This window comes from Pipistrellus hanaki, assembly GCF_964339955.1.
Source record: "Pipistrellus hanaki genome assembly, chromosome: 2".
NCBI classification, from domain to species: domain Eukaryota; kingdom Metazoa; phylum Chordata; class Mammalia; order Chiroptera; family Vespertilionidae; genus Pipistrellus; species Pipistrellus hanaki.
In genome coordinates this window covers 10,370,968-10,388,206 of record NC_140504.1, presented here as the reverse complement: position 1 = coordinate 10,388,206, position 17,239 = coordinate 10,370,968, and the positions used below count along the sequence as shown (strand labels likewise).

The window sequence follows — 17,239 nt, the reverse complement described above, 5'->3', positions numbered from 1 at the left end:
GCCACCCAAGGTTATCAGAAGCCTGTGTTCTGTGCCAGGCCGGCCAGCTGTGTGATGGTGCCATCTGAGACACGCGTCCTCCTGTTCTCGGAGCTGCCCCCAGTTCTGTGTGGAGTAGACATAAGCCTTCCCTCCTGAGCCCTACTCAAATCGCACAGTTGTAGCAAAATAGAAACTGTTAATGTACAATCCCGGTTTGGGCTGGTAATGGTTACTTGGAGAGTGAACTTGCAATGTCTCAAGAGTAGAAGATTTTTTTTTGTTTTTTTTGTTTGGTTTTTAAACCATTGCATCTCTCCATCCTAGGCATTATCTAAATGCATACAGTAAGGCATTATCTATTATAAATGCATACTCAATAACTTTTATTTTTATTTATTTATTTAATATATTTTATTGATTTTTTACAGAGAGGAAGAGAGAGGGATAGAGAGTTAGAAACATCGATCAGCTGCCTCCTACACACCCACCACTGGGGATGTGGCTGCAACCAAGATACATGCCCTTGATCGGAATCGAACCTGGGACCTTTCAGTCCGCAGGGCGACTCTCTATCCACTGAGCCACTGAGCCATAACTTTTAAGTGAGTGAATTACCCAAGATGAAGCCACTGTGTCCATCTCACAAACTGAACCAGGGAATCTTGCATTCACTGCTAAGGTCCCGGTTTGGAGAAACAGCCCAGCCCAGAAAAAGCTCAGTGCAGGGAGGTTAAACATGGTAACGGGCTCTGGAACATATAAAACAGCTTCTCCAGGAATACTTGGCCACTTACTTTGGAAGTTACTCTAAAACCTTTTCAAAAAGAACGCTGTTAGCAATGAGGCATGGTCTGCTAGCCAGCTTCGGAGCCTGTCATTTGCAAGGAGGGCAGTACAGGACAATTTTTGTTGCTCTAATAGCCACAAGGGAGGTTCGTATTCTGATTTGATTTGCAAATGCAGTCCACGGGATAATTATTTGTATAATGAAAGCAAGGGGATTACATAAGTTATCTGTGCTCCGATTTTCCCTCTATGCAGAAAGCCACACCACCCTCAGGCCCTTGTGTCTGTGGGTAAAGGAGAGGGAATACAAGAGAATGGGCTTAGGGACCGTTCAAGAATCCTCTACAAAGAGAATCATCCCTGAGCGACCAGCCTGGGAGGAAAATGTTGGGCATGGTTTGCCCCAAATTTGTCTCTCTGTTTCCATTTCTCCCTGGCAATGCATGGCGGCACTCAGGGTCCTGTGGTCCTGTGAGAGGCCACGCCCTTTACTGATGGGAGAGGGACTTTCACTTTGAAAGTCAATCTGGTGCTATGAATAAGGAGATAAGAATGAAATCTACCCTCTACTTCTCAGGCACTCTTTTGAGTAGCTAATAGTTATATACCATTTACTCCATATCACATGACGCTCTAAATACTAAATATCGATATATTAACAAATTTAATCCTCGAGACTCTCATATTAAGTCCTGTTACCTTATTTTACAAATGAGGAAACCGAGGGCCCACGGAGACAGAGCCAGTTTCAAAAGTCTGTGTTCCTGACAACAGGGCAGTGAGGGCCTGGGACAAAGGTAGGGGGTGGGGCATCAAAGGCAGGTTGCAGGGAGTTAATGGGGGAAAAATAGAGGATATATGTAATACTCTCCACAATAATTATTTCAAAAAAGTCTGTTCTAGAAGCAGATGCTAAACTGCCTCTCATTAAAACACAAAAACTGAACAGGACAATAATTTGTGGTAAAAGATATCTGTTTAAACATGATTGATTGTAGTAAAAACATTCCCAAAAATGAATACCCTTATGCAGTCAGTCATGCAAGTGGAAAAGCAACATATGGGCTACAAGATATGAACAAAATGGCAAGTGAGTCAAATGCTTATATACTGGGAGTATACACTGAGTGGCCAGATTAGTATGGTCTCTGAACGCATAATAATCTGGCCAGTCAGTGTGTGTGTGTGTGTGTGTGTATTGGAGGCCTGGTGCATGAATTTGTGCATGGGTGGGATCCGGCCAGCTTGGTGAGGGGAAGGGGACATGGGCAGTTGGCAGACCTGCCTGCTGGTCGAACTCCTGGTTGAGTGGACAATTTGCATATTAGCCTTTTATTATATAGGATATACACTGAGTGGTTAGATTATTATGCGTTCAGAGATCAAAATAATCTGGCCACTCAATGTATATACAAAAGCTTTAACAATATTTCTGTTTGAATGGTGGGATTGTGAGTAAATCCTCTTTTACTGCTACCTTCTGTATTTTCTGGATAATTAAAACTGGGTAATGCATTAAAGCTAACATAGCAATCAGCCTGCAACTCATGGAAAAGGTTCAGATTTGAGCTTTAGGTTTGCATGTTACAACTAGCATTTTCCATGGGGCTGAGGTTATGAGAGCTGGTGCAGAGGAGAGAAAGCTGAGGGCCGACCTCGGGGTCCATGAGCCTCCACAGCAGCGGTTCTTCAGACCTCACACGGCTTTTGCAACTATGGTGGGGGAGGGGCTTACTAAACATGCAGACTCCTAGGTCTCCCGAGATGATCTAATCAGGTCCAACGTGGAATCCAGGAAAAAGATTTTTTTTTTTTTTGGGGGGGGTTCCGCGGGGGGGGGGGGGGGATTAGGTCTTGCTGGCAATTCTAATGCAGGTGAACGAGAAAGGCGTTTAGGAGACAGATCTGAAGAGCAGCACCCCACAGAGGACTCAGGTAGGAGGCAAACAACATGGGGCCAGAGAGTCCCACTTTGGAGACAACAGATGCAAAACGACTGAAAAGCACATGGTGATATGTCAAGCAGTTGTCCACGCCGGCTGTTTATTAGAATCACCTGGGAGCTTTTAAAACATCCGAGTGTGGGGATTTGTTGGGCATGGTGGGTAAACCTCCCTCTCTGGCATTGCTGAGAGGGAGACGAGAGCCCGCAAGTGATCTGCAAATAGAGGAAACAAACAAAACTCAACAAATGCCAGCAGAACGCCCCCTGCCGGCCTCGGCAGCCACCACAGGCCAAGGGGCACAGAAATCGGGGCAAGGAGCCTGAGAATCCCTGCAAAAGAGGGGAGGGGAGCAGGGGCCTTGGAGAAAAAGCAGACAAGACCACCCCCAACAAGACAGGGAAGCAAGATATACAAAAACCGTGATCCTGAGGGGGACCTGGTAGCTCAGAGCCCTGGCTACGGGGAGGGGCTGGAGGCTGCAGGGCCAGAGGGTCAGGCTTGGAGAAGCACGGCTTCTGGGGGACAGCAGGGTCCCTGGAGAAGAGGGGGGTGACCTGGGAAGCAGGCAGCGAAGGAAAAAAGAGGAAAAGGAAGGATCCTCCTGTAAACAGGAGCAGGATACATCAACCCTTTCCCTCCAGCCCAGCCATGCAAGACGCTGCGCAGGCGAGCAGAGCGCACCGGCCCACCCATGAGCAGGACCAGAAAGAGGGTGAACGTCCACCCAGCACCCAAGAGGTCACGAGTTGGATTCTCTGTCAGGGCACATGCCCCGCTTGTGGGCTCCATCCCTAGTAGGGGACGTGCAGGAGGCAGCCCATCGGTGATTTTCTCTCTCATCGTTGATGTTTTTATCTCTCTCTCAAATATAAAAACGTATTTAATATAAAAAAAGAAGAAAGCAGAAAACAGACCATTTCCACAGAGAACCACAGCACAACGCCCCAAGCTGTGAAAGATGCTCTGCAGGCCAACTCTCCCACCCCCAACAAAACATAGAGTTGAAGAAAACTGTTAACACTCCATATTAATTAAAAATTCTCCCACGTGCATTTGAATCAGAAACACAAAAACTAAAGAGAGAAGTCAAGGGGTGTGTGTGTGGGGGGGACCCCCCCAGAAAGAAACAAAATGATAGTGAATGGAACTCAGGGAAGAAATAGAAGAAAAATCACAGCACCATGTCCGTGATAAAGAACAGATTATAAGGTACCCGAAGGGTTCAAATAAAAACTTAATAAAGGTTACTGAATAAAAGAAGGTACATGACCAAGAGAATGAAAACGAGATAAAGACAATAAAAAAGGATCAGAGAAGAGGTAATGAAATGGAAACGAGGTAAAGGCGGCCATCTGTTCATATTATTACTGCCTCCAAAGAAGAAAATACCAATAATGGAACGGAATATAAAACTCTAATCCAAGAGAAAGTTCCAGAAAAAAAAAAAAATGAACTGACTCTACACATGGAAAGGGCTTAGGAAGGGGTGAGTAGTTAGGAAAATTGACCACAAATAATCCACTCTGAGACGTAGCTTTGAAAAAACGATTAGACTTTAATGATACAGGAAAAATACTCACCAATCCTCCAGACTGAAAAGGACAACACTAGGAAGGAAAGAGAATTAGGCTGGCCTCAGCATTCTCAAAAATAACCTGGAAAGCAAGGGACCAGCACGGTCAAGAAACTTAAGGAAAAAGAAGCTGCCCTTCAAGTGTTAAGTGATAGAAAATGAGTTTTGCACTGGCCAGAGCTGCAGGAATACTATCCCCTGGGCTGCTGCAGGGAATTCACTGGAAGGGTGAGCTTCATGCAACCAAAAGATGCGTGGGAGCAAAGGACAGACGGTGCATTTCATCTCCCTTACTGGACTGGAGGCTAAGGCTGAAAAAGAGAAAAAGGAAGCATTCACGTAGAGCAAATGCAACTGAAAAATATGGGAGAAGAGAGAGAACAAGGGGAAAGTAGGGCAAGAACACTGACTGTTGTGTAGGTGTGAGGTAGGAGTCAAAGAATACCATTTAGAAAAGAGAGAAAAAGGTTAAGAAATAAGTTAAGAGCACTACAAAAAGTATTAGTACAAAAGTAACTAGAATGAAAATACAGAGCTTCCTATAACAGACACACACACACACACACACACACACTCACACATATGCCAAGAGCCTTCCCCCTAAGAGAGACAGTAAATGCATTACACACAGTAATGACAACATGAGATATTAGAGAATGGAGAGCAAACATAGCAGCCATATCATAAAACTGATTTTTCAAATTGGCTCATGGAGCAAAAACCCAACTCCGTGCTTAGGGAGGACAGACACACACTTAAAGGTAGAGCTGAAAATAAAGGCTGGGCTCAGCTCCATGGGGCACATGGAAAGAGGAGACAACAGGGCTGCCATCCTGATAGCAAAGCAGACTTCCAGCCCAGAGCTAAAGACACACACAAAGAAAACTCACAGAGCTGTACGATGGTCCCTGAACACATGAAACAATACCCAACTTTACTCATGAGGAGATAAATGCACATTTATACTTTAGCGACATGCCCTGCCTCACCCACCAGGTTGACCACACCAAACTCTTCCAAAAGCTCATTGGTCTTTGGCTTGGGCAACTACCACCATAATTCTAATTGGTCACACATTAGTTTTGTGTAAATTGCCCATAGAGTAATCCCAAGACCAATTGGAGAGTGCTTTCAATATACTTCAATTTGAGAAGCAAGATTATAAGGCATTACCTTTTCATAATCTATCTATATAGTCCGAACAGGCTGGCAGGGGGGTTAGTGAGGAGCAGCCAAACAACGGAGCAGCAGACTGTGGGTGACCAGGCTGACAGGGGGATTAGTGAGGGGCTGCCAAACAACCAAGCAGCAGGCTGTGTGGGGGAGCAACCAGGCCAGCAGGAGGGGCAGTGAGGGGCAATCAGGCAGGTGAGCGGTTAGGAGCCAGTATTCCAGGATTGTGAGAGGGATGTCTGACTGCCGGTTTAGGTCTGATCCCTGGGATCAGGCCTAAACTGACATTCGGACATTCCCCGAGGGGTCCTGGATTGGAGAAGGTGCCTGGGGATGTGATTTTGTTCACTTTTCTGTGCTTAGTGTTTTAGTGTAAAAGGTTGCAATCTAACTAAAATGGTGCTGGCTGATCCTCCTGTTCGCCCAATACCAGGCCCAATGCTGCAAAAACACATTGGCTGTGCTCTTTTTTATTTTTTAAATAACCTTAGTAATTAGGTTGGAAAGTTTCTTTTAAAAAATATTTTTATTGACTTCCAAGAGTAAGGGAGAGGGAAAGAAGGGTAGAAACATCAGATGAGAGAGAATCATTGACCAGTTGGCTCCCACATGCCCCACACTGGGGATTGAGCCTGCTACCTGGGCGTGTGCCCTGACTGGCAATCGAACCTTGACCTCCTGGTTCATAGGTTAACACTCAACCACTGAGCCACACCGTCTGGGGTGTGTTCTTAGACCTTTGGAACAGCAGTTGGACAGGCTTCCTCAACTGAAAAATTGTGTACGTATGACTGTTTTAGAGTAGATATAGTGCAGTGTGGTTCTCAAATGGGGGTGACTTTGCTCTCCCTAAGGGACGTGGGGCATTGGCTGTGTCCAGAGATGTTTTTGATGATCATACCAGGGAGTGGCTACTGGCATCTAGTTGGTAGAAGAGAACGAGTCACTGCTAACCATCTTATAATGCCCAGGACAACTCCCCAGCCCCCAGCAAGAAATTATTTCCTACGAACTATGTCAGTAGTGCCCAGGTTCAGAAATCCTGTTTGCTAGAACACTGGCTATCAGCTGGTCTTAGTTTTTATTTTCCTGGAACTTTTCTCTCCCTGTCTTATTTGGGGCTGCCATGGTCTGTCTGAATGTTTGTGTGCCCCCCAGTTCTTATGTGGAGATCCTAATGCCCAATGTGATGGCAGTAGGGGGAAAATTGGGGGTGACTAGGTCATGGGAGTGGAATCCCCACAAATGGGATCAGTGACACATACAAGAAGCTCCAGAGAGGCCCTTCCCCCTCCCACGCTGTGGGTGCAAGAGGAAGTCTGTGGCTTGGAAGGGCCTTACTGACCCGGCTGGCCCCCTGCCTCAGACGTCCAATCTCCAGAACTATGAACAATAAATGTACCATGTTTCTCCATGTATAAGATGCTCCCATGTATAAAATGTCCCCGACTTTTCCAACACCAAATTAAGAAACCAATATTTTAAACACTTTGCCAATTTTCCTCTAAAAACCTTTTTTGGCACCTTAAGGAGTTGTTCTTCCTGTTTTCTCCACTGTCTGATCATACACTCAGTGGGAGGAGGTCCACATTGTCTCTCTGCAGCTCTATTTCCATGCTCTTTTGCATAGCTGATCGCATCCAGTTTGAATTTTGCAGAGTAAGACAGTCATTTACGGGTGTTTATTTTTTCATTTTTTGACATCTTTATGGGCTCAGAACGCTCTGCACACACTCCACCTCCACCTCCAATGACAGCATCAGCTGAGGTCAGTAACCATAAGGCTCTGATCGGAGGAAGCCTGATTGACAAGGTGTGGGCGGCTACACTCCCACCAGCTCCCTCCTTGGCTGACTTCTGTGTATAAGATGCCTCTGGATTTTCAGTCTAAGGATTTTAGAAGAAAAACAGTCTGATACATGGACAGAAACAGTATGCTATAAACACAGACACATTCATGAGATGGGATTTTGTTGGAACTGCCTGAGCGGACTAAGACATGGACAAACTTTGAGGACCAAGATGTGGCAGCAAAAATGCTTTGGATCCAGTAAAATCTAAGTTAGACGTATGAGGTATATTTCTAGCATGAGGGATGCAGACTGGCCCCCAATTTTCCATCTCAAGCTTACAACTAAGACACAACAGGTGGGGATGTCCAATATGAGAGAACATTAGGCTTCCTCCCAATCTTTGGGTGGTGGTTACCATGGAATCACTCACACCAGCACAATGGCGCTCCTCCAAGAATGTATTTATTTACATGAAAACACCGTTTTTGTACAAATTGAAGACAAATCTTAAAGGGGATGTCCAGGCATGCCGTTCCCCAGTCCCTGATTTTGCCCCTTTCCCTTTCCTCTTTTGGTATTACTGAGAGAATGTCCTACACTGGTTAAAGTAAACTAAACCTGCCTCTCCCCCCTCCCACCTAAAATAACTCTCCATACTGAATGTCCACCGTCATTCTTCAAAGAAAACTCTTGCCCAGGGTTATTTTATTTAATTTATTTATGGAATACAGTGTAGAAAGCTATCATGGTCATAAGCAATGACTGTACAATCATCCTGCAGAAATTTTTTTTTTTTTGGGGGGAGAATTCTTGGTAATGTGAGACCCGCAGAGCACTCCCGTCCCCCCCTACCCCCCAAAAGTGCTTACAAGGAACAGGGATTCTTTTCTTTAGCAAAGATCCAAAGATAGATGGACCAAGAAGTTTTCGAATCTGAATGCCTAAGGTGTGCACATAAAACAGGCACAAAGGAATCGACGGGTATCCTCGTAATTCCTCTATCACAAATATAGCAGAAGCAGCAATCTGTACAGTAAAATGCAATCATGTGCTGGGAGGGTGGGTGGGGGGGAGAGAAAGGACTCAAAATCACCTGGAATACTTAAAAACGTGTAACCTCAAAATGCATAGTGATCAGGAAAAGAATACTTAGGCAAAGAGAAGCAGCTACACTCCCACGTCCATATGAAGCATCATCCCTCATCGATTTCTTAAAGCGTTATTTCAAGTAGGACTCAATTTGGGTCACAAACCACAAGGATAATATACAACTGGCTAAGGGGCTACGTGATAAATAATCAGGAGAGCATCTAATCATGCATTAGTCTGATACCGCTAAAAGTCTTTACAGTACACAAAACCCATGAAGCAGGTGGTGGAGAGACCGAAGAGTGAAGAGAGAGAGAAGACATTACTGATCTGTGGGTTAATTCAAGTTCAGGCATCTACTTGTGTGTTACAGCACAGCTGTCCAAAAAGGCAGGGAGTCATGAGTAAAGAATAAAAACAAAAAACGGGAGGGTGTGTGTCTTTCCACAAGAGTCTGTAAAGGAACACCGATGGGCTGGGAAGCGATGGTGTTGGCTGTCCCACGTCAGAGGCTGCTGCGGCGGCGGCTGGTCTAGTTCTGCATCTGCTCGAAGAACTTGTACGTCGGGTTTTCGTAGCCGTTCTGCTGCATCTTGGAGAGGTGGCGCTCCTCGGGGGTCACGGCGGCGTCCACCTGGAAAGCAAGGGTAGGAAAAGGGAGTGAAAAGACACATCAACAGAGAAGGAGGACTCATGGAGAAACCAAGATGGCAAAGGACGCCCACTCCTTTCTCCTCTCTTCTTCTGCACTTGGGCATCTGGAGCAGAAAAGCCAGTGCCCACCAGTGACGCAGATGCTCCATCTAGCCACCAGGTGGCGCTTCACACCTTGACGTGTTCACTGGTTACTCCCTCAGCTCAACAGTAAGGGGATACATCTAGTGTGGAAAATATATATATTTTCCCTTCTCTGTTGGCTCAATAAAAGACAAGAAAACCACGGTGGAAGACTGCTTTCCTGGAAAGTGTGGTGGTAAACTAGGAAGACATCCAAGAGTATCGTGAGGAAATTCAGCAAAGGATACTGGGAGACACTCCAATGGAGACTGTGTGTTTTTCTCATGTTTAATTTTTCTCATGTTTTTTACCTAATATGTGGAAGAGAGGTCTGAGAGTATGTTAACGGAGATAACAATGCCTATACATCAAAGGGGTTCTTCTTTGGCGCAGTCAGGAAAAATAGAACAAGGATATGCTATTCTAGATTATAGATTATCTTTTTTGTTTTTGTTTTTAAAGTGAGCACTAAGATAGTGCAAAAGTATGTCCGGCTAAAGGTTTAAAAATAGATCCTTTGTTGATAGGGTGCTTTATCTCTAAGATTGGCCGGCAATTGTAAACGTACAGTGTCTGTCTCCCTGTGCCCCCACCTTCCCCCAGAGTCACTGTCAGGACAGGGCTGGGGGAGGCATGCCATCTGCACCCAGACACGGTGTGCTCACCCCTATACCGGGGGGGAGTGCTGTTCAGGGTCTAGTGTATTTGCTGTCCCTCTCACAGTGCACAGAAGAGAGCAAGCACTGAACTCTTTGCTGATTGAGTTGAAGCTTAGTTTTGTAATTCTTTTTACAATTTCTCTTCTGTGAAAGCATTGCAAGATGAACAAAAGCAACACAAATTGAATCAGAACAAAAAAAGCAGCGTATTTCCAAAGAAACTTTAGGATGCAGTGTGCGGAAGGTGTTGTTCTTTTTTCCAAAGGCATCTTTTTATTCTGCACACGATGGAATTGGGGCCCCTACCTGATTTCCAGAAGATGGCAAGCCCATTCCCCGAGCACTGCACAGTGACACCCAGCTCCTCTGCGGGGTCCCCGCCGCAGACACAGCCAGTCTGGCCTGGTTCTGACCCCACGCTGCTGTCCCATCGCCCCCCAACGAAGCAAAAAGCCCAGGGCACTTGTGCTGGCGCTAAGACACCTGTCTAGGGATGGAGCTCGACAGGACACTGTGACTAGACCACACTGTCTGATGAATGCTTTAGCCTAAGAGACGGGTGCAGCCACGATGGAAAAACAGTGTGGAGGCTCCTCAATAAACTGAAAATAGAGCAACCGCATGACCAGCAGCTCCACTTCCGGGTATTTATTTGAAGGAAATGAATTCACAAAGCCAAAATGATATATGCACCCCCATGTTCACCGCAGCATTTCAATATCAACAGCCAAGACATGAAAACAATGAAATGAATGAATAGCAAAAATGAGGTGCACACACACACACACACACTCAATTATTCAACCATGAAAAAGAAGGAAATCCTGCCATTTTCAGCAGCATGGATGGCCCTTGAGGGCATTATGCAAATTGAAGTCAGATTGAGAAAGACAAAAACTGGGTGATATTAATTACATGTGGAATCTAAACTCAGAGACAGAGAACAGTTGGTGGTTGCCAGAGGCAGGAGGTTGGTGAAAATGGGTGTAGAATACAAATTTCCAGTTATAAAGTCAGTCAGTCATGGGATGTAATGTCAGCATGATGACTATAGTTAATAATGGAATTGGACATTTGAAAGTTCCTAAAAGAGGAGGTCTTAGAAGTTCTCATCACAAGAAAAAAAAACCTGTAACTATAGCTCCAGCTGGTCTAGTTCAGTGGATAGAATATCGGCTTGAGGACTAAAGGGTCCCAGGTTCGATTCTAGCCAAGGGAACATGCTGGGTTGCAGGCTCGATTCCCCGTGGGGGGTGTGCAGGAGGCAGCCGATCAATGATTCTCTCTCATTATTGATGTTTCTACCTCTCCCTCTCCCTTCATCTCTGAAATCAATAAAAATATAAAACAAAACAAAACCAAACCATAACTATACGAGGTGATGGATGTTGACTAAACTTACTGTGGTACTCATTTCACAATATATCCATGTATCAACTCATCATGTTATGTACCTAAAACCATTACGTTCTATGTCCATTATGCCTCAGTAAAATTGAAAAAAAAAAAGAAAAAAAAAAAGATGTGTCAATATTCTCTGCCTTCCCCATAGTCTCCGAGTGACCCTCAGAGGACACTGTTTGAAAGGATTCTCAGAGTCCCTGTCCCCTTAGGGGGAATATCACAGATGTTTTCCCATCTGTGGCAGCATGCTGTTCAAACTTGGGCATCTCTTTGCGCTGAGACACCTCTGACCTGAAGCTTCAAAGAATGCCGAGGTTTAAAACACACACACACACACACCACCTTGATCTGCCAGCGCTGCCACGTTTCCAGGTGCAGAGAGAAGCATCACGCTGCTCCACTGCTGAAATGGAGAGCTGCCCGTCCCCCGGAAACACTGAGTCCCCATGTGCATGGATAAGCCTACCCACCACTAAAGGGAGGAGCGTGGTGGGTGGGTGAGCCTTCCTCTCCAGCAGGGCTCAGCCACCTGTCACTCACAGCTGAATGGCAGTGTGCGGGGACCCCCATGGAAGGCCAGCCCACTGCGACCCCAAGCAGACAGGGCCTCTGCACCAGCACTTTAGTATTAGGTCCCTTGTCTGTCTGGTGTGGCTCAGTGGTTGAGCATTGATTGACCTATGAACCAGGAGGTCATGGACTGATTCCCAATCAGGACACATGCCTGGGTTGCAGGCTCAATCCCCAGAAGGGGGCATACAGGAGGCAGCCGATCAATGACTCTCATCATTGATGTTTTTATCCCTTTCTCCCTCTCCCTCTGAAATATATATCACTAGGTCCCTTAAAGCCGAGAAAGAGCGATAGAACAATGACATCAGGGACAGAAACCCTATCCCCCCGCCGGGCAGGGACAGTTATCGCTAGCTGAGATGACACCACACACGTACACACTCTGAATAGTCCCTCTGACTTTTTAGTTAGATGGCAGCAGTGATATCTGCAGCCACTGACATTATATTGGGTCGGCAGCTAAGTAATTGCGGGTTTCACACATATAAGGCTTCAGTTGAATTTTTAGTTTGCAGACGTAGTACAAATGTAAAACACATTTTGTTATTTGATAGTTGGCTATTCAGCTGTTAATCAGTAAAAAAAGTTTTTTGATCTGTTTTGTAGTTTTCATGTGGCGTTCGTTGAAAAATGGAAAATCAAAAGGAACATTTTCGTCATATTTTGCTTTTTTATTTCCGCAAAGGGAAAACGCATCGCAAGCTCATAAAAAGTTATGTGCTGTTTATGGTGACGAAGCCTTAAAAGAACGGCAGTGTCAAAATTGGTTTGCCAAATTTCGTTCTGGTGATTTTTCACTCAAAGATGAAAAACGCTCTGGTCGTCCAGTTGAAGTTGATGACGCCCTAATCAAAGCAATAATCAATTCAGACTGTCAAAGTACAACACGTGAGATTGCAGAGAAGCTTCATGTATCACATACATGCATTGAAAATCACTTAAAGCAACTTAGCTATGTTCAAAAACTCGATACATGGGTTCCTCACGAACTGAAAGAATCACAGTTAACGCAACGCATTAGCAGCTGCAATTTGCTAAAGAAACGTAATGAAAATGATCCATTTTTAAAATGACTGATAACTGGCGATGAAAAATGGGTTGTTTACAACAATATCAAGCGGAAAAGATCGTGGAGCAGGCCAGGTGAACCAACTCAAACAACATCAAAAGCTGATATTCATCAAAAGAAGGTTTTGTTATCAGTTTGGTGGGATTACAAAGGAATTGTCTACTTTGAACTCTTACCACCCAACCGAACGATCAATTCTGATGTCTACATTGAACAACTAACGAAATTAAACAATGCAGTTGAAGAAAAGCGGCCCGAATTGACAAATCGAAAAGGTGTTGTATTCCATCATGACAATGCAAGGCCACACACATCTTTGGTCACTCGGCAAAAATTAATGGAGCTTGGTTGGGATGTTTTGCCACATCCACCAGATAGTCCTGACCTTGCACCATCTGATTACTTTTTGTTTCGATCTTTACAAAACTCCTTGAATGGTAAAAATTTCAATAATGATGATGATGTCAAATCGTACCTGATTCAGTTTTTTGCTAATAAAAACCAGAAGTTTTTTGAACGTGGGATTATGATGCTGCCTGAAAGATGGCAAAAGGTCATTGATCAAAATGGGCAATACATTACAGAATAAAGTTATTTAGTTCCATGAAAAAATTGTCTCTGATTTTTTAAAAAATCCGCAATTACTTAGTTGCCGACCCAATAGAAATCTAAGCTGTGCATGTTAACTTGATACATGTATACGCTGCAATATGACTGCCATTGTGGCGATAATTAGTGCCTCTATCACCTTAGAATTATCTTTATTTTTAGTGGTTGGAATAATTATACCTTACTCTCTTTGCAAATTTGATGATTACAATATTGCCTATATTCACTTTACTGTGCATTAGATCTCCAGGGCTGTTTTACCGCTCTTTACAAATTTGTACCCACCAACAATATCTGTCCTAGTAGTTCATAGGTCGACGCTCAATTACTGAGCCACACCAGCCTTTAGTGGGGGTCTGTCCCCGACGCGAAAGGCAAGGTCTCCATTCGGGGGAGGAGTGGAAAAAGCTATGATATACATTGAGTGGCCAGATTATTAGAGGCCTGGTGCATGAATTTGTGCATGGCCAGGGGGAGGGGACATGGGTGGTTGGCTGGCCTGCCTGCTGGTCGAACTCCTGGTCGAGGGGACAATTTGCATATTAGCCTTTTATTATATAGGATATACACTGAGTGGCAGGATTATTATGCGTTCAGAGATCATAATAATCTGGCCACTCAGAGTATATTTTTAAGTATCCACCGTCCATTGACACCTGTGTAGGAAAGTCCCACCTACTAGTAAAGAGAACCAGGGGTCAGTGGGCTTTGCAGGACCGATTTCAGTAGGAGTCACAGTGGATAATTCAGCTGGAGCCAGGCTCCCCAGCCACCAAGGAAGGGGGTCCGATGGGGAAGCAGTGTACCCGAGGGCCATGGTGCCACTGCTTGAGGCACAAATAAAGCACACTCATCTCCCCGGGAAGCCGTGGTTAATGGCTCGCAGAATGACTCTCTGGCCTATGGCTAAGCAAATCATTAAATCAATGTTTACTGCTTATCCGTTAACAACAAAAACTAGCGGCTGCTCATTTCCAGCGGGGAACAGCTCTATTAATAACAATACTAGGCTCGTTTTCATTTCCCAGTGCCATCATCGCCTGTCGGAATCTCTCCCTCTAAGAATGAGAGATGTCCTGGGGACCAACGCCTTCACCATGGTTTCTTCATGCACTGATGGTGGGAAGCCCAGCTGGGCTGTCCCCACTAGATTCCAGTCAGTCCAACTGCAACTACTCATCTACTCCTCTTTGTTCTTCGTGAAGTAGGATCAGTAGCTAATGAAGCAGGTTAACCAGAGCTGGGCATGAACTTGTTTCCAGGTACTTGAGTGTGAGAGTGTGCTGAGACAGACAGCAAACGTTTGTAGAATCACTTCCCTTGAGGGTAGACTCAGTGGGCCAGGTGAGAGAGGCGGGCTGCAGGTCTTTGTCCGAGTTCTACCACCCCAGCTAGCTATAACTTTCATAAGCACAGGGAGGGTGGGTACCCCTTGGGTGAAGTTTTGATCCAGCACTGCTTTACCCAGCTCAGCAAGGAGCTTGACAATGTATTTCTTCAGAAACACAAAAGAAGGCGGGATACTCACTCTAGAGAGGTTTCTAGCTGCTCTCAGAAAGCTAGCAAGATGAGTATCAAGAGACGAGCTGCATAACAGCCCTCCCTATAATTTTGTCCCTTGAAGGATGCCTCTTGGCTTAAAAATTATTTCCTTCTTTCCAGAATCTGTGTTGAAGTGTCAACTTCTCTGATATTTCAAACCCAAGGATGGTAACCAAAAGAAACATTCCACGTAGGCAGCTGTGAAGTAGACTTACGGAATACCGGAGATGATTCTTACGTGTCTGACTCAGACAGGAAAATGTAACACTCAGGTTCCCAGCCCCATATTGGGAAAGCCAGTTTCCCTGGGTCTGGGGTGGGGTTAGGGGTGTGTCCTTTCAAGTAGGTACCTGGTCAGTCCCTGGCATAACCATGGCAGACAGCCCCTGCGCCAGTGTCCTTCTCTGCCCAGCATCCTTAGCTCTGATAAGGGCTGAATTGTACCTCCCATACCCATACATTAAAGTCTTAACCCCTGGTACCCCACAATCTGATTATATTAGGGGCAGGGTCTCTGAAGAGGTAACTGAGGTTCAATGAGATCATTAGTGTAAGCCCTAGTCCAGTAATATGGCATCTTTATGAGAAGAGGAGGTCAGGACACAGACACACACAGAGGGAAGAAGAGGTGAAGGTGTAGACGAGCTGTCTATGAGACCTTGATCTGAGATGGCCAGCCTCCAGCTCGTGAGAAAGTACATTTCTGTGGTTGGAGCCCTCAGTGTGCTTTGCCATGGCAGCCCGAGCAAACGAGTACAGCAGGCCCCCAATCCATGGCGTCTCCTTACAAAGTGGAGGAGATGCCAAACAAGAGAAACGTGACTCTTGTTTCTATCAATTAGCCTATTGGTAAAATTGATTTTGTTATACATTGTTTACACTATTGATGCATTAAGTGAGGACTTACTGTATGTGGCCTCTGGCATCAGAGACAGGCACTTGGATTAAAAGGAAGCTGCCTCTTGGATTGATTTATCAGTCCAAGGCAATTAAAACACAATTACATTAGGCAAATGTAAAAAGGTTTTGAATTACTCAAGTATGAACAAACTTCTATTTGCCCACACTTGGAATTAAAATGAAAAACAAAACTGTTTTGACTACAAGTGAGGTAAACCAATGCTAGTAACAATGTTATCTTGGACTGTTTCATAGGACACAAGCTCAGAAATCCTACTAAGAAAGAGCAATACATCAAACTCGATGATGCTGTCACTGCTGATTTCAAGTGCTCACACTCTAGTTTGCTAACCACTCAGTTCTTTTACATTTTGCTACCTGTTCCCTGGACTCATTCATTTGTTTCTCTGCTCTTTAGCACATCCGTACCCATATTCACAGAGGAAATAAGACTCAACACCAATTTTCATCAGTAGCTACTATAAACAAGTAGCCTGGAGATGTTAGGGGCTGTGACAGTGAGGTGTCTGGCTTTGCCACAAATTTCATATATTTAGACTGCTCCTGCTCCCCCATAATCAAGAATGGTTCGGAGCATGTTTCCTTGGGTTTGGTGAGAAATTTAATTCACTGGGAAAGACCTGGACATTTCTCTGAAGGAAAAGCCAATGAAGAGGAGGTGGGAAAATGTATCCTTTGACCTTGGCCCTACTTAGCTTGACATTGAGCAAACACTTCTGTTTGGGTCTCTTTTCTCATCTACAAAATGAGAAGATCAGTTTGAGTCATTGCTGAGATCTCTTTCGGCTCTAAAAATCTGACTTTTCAAGATGGATTAATTCACTGTCTCGAATTGTTTTCTAAGAAATCATATGTACCACAGGTGTCCTCCCCCTCAACTGTATTTGAAAAGCATGAAAAGAAGTTATTTGTAAATTTTATTTCTCAATAATTTATATCATAGGTTTAAGAAATCATACTTGAATCTTGCAGCTTACTCTAGTTTGTTGGTATAACCACTACCTGCTGTGCTATATACAGCCGTGTCAGTCACAGACTGGCGTGTGGGGAGAAACAGTCTCAGGGACATAACTGTGCAGTAACCTCGACTGTCACTGGTGGGTCTTCTCTCTGCCTGCTGCACTAAATGGCTCAAAACTAGACTATTTTAGGTCAAAGGGCAGGGTTGCAGGCTGACATCTTGAATAACCGTGTATGTTCTGCTCAGCTGTCTGGTATGACATGATTTAAAAAAATATACAGTGGTGCCTCGCATAACGAACGCCTCGCACAGCGAACTTTGGACAGGTTTTTCATGAAACCATCGGCCAAAAAGCAGAAAATGGATGAAGATGTGCAAGATT

General features: G+C 44.8%; 1 protein-coding gene across 6 annotated transcripts in view; it reads right to left on the bottom strand.

Annotated features, from left to right (window-relative positions):
* Positions 1-7,697: 7,697 nt before the first annotated feature.
* The window catches only part of APP (amyloid beta precursor protein), a 210,202-nt gene continuing 200,660 nt past the window's right edge, over positions 7,698-17,239 (bottom strand). For all 6 annotated transcript variants that reach the window (XM_084871393.1, XM_084871394.1, XM_084871395.1 and 3 more), the window contains one exon: positions 7,698-8,976. In XM_084871393.1, the coding sequence (XP_084727519.1) occupies positions 8,875-8,976 (102 nt within the window). In that variant the 3' untranslated portion in view covers positions 7,698-8,874. The remainder of the gene's footprint in view (positions 8,977-17,239) is intronic.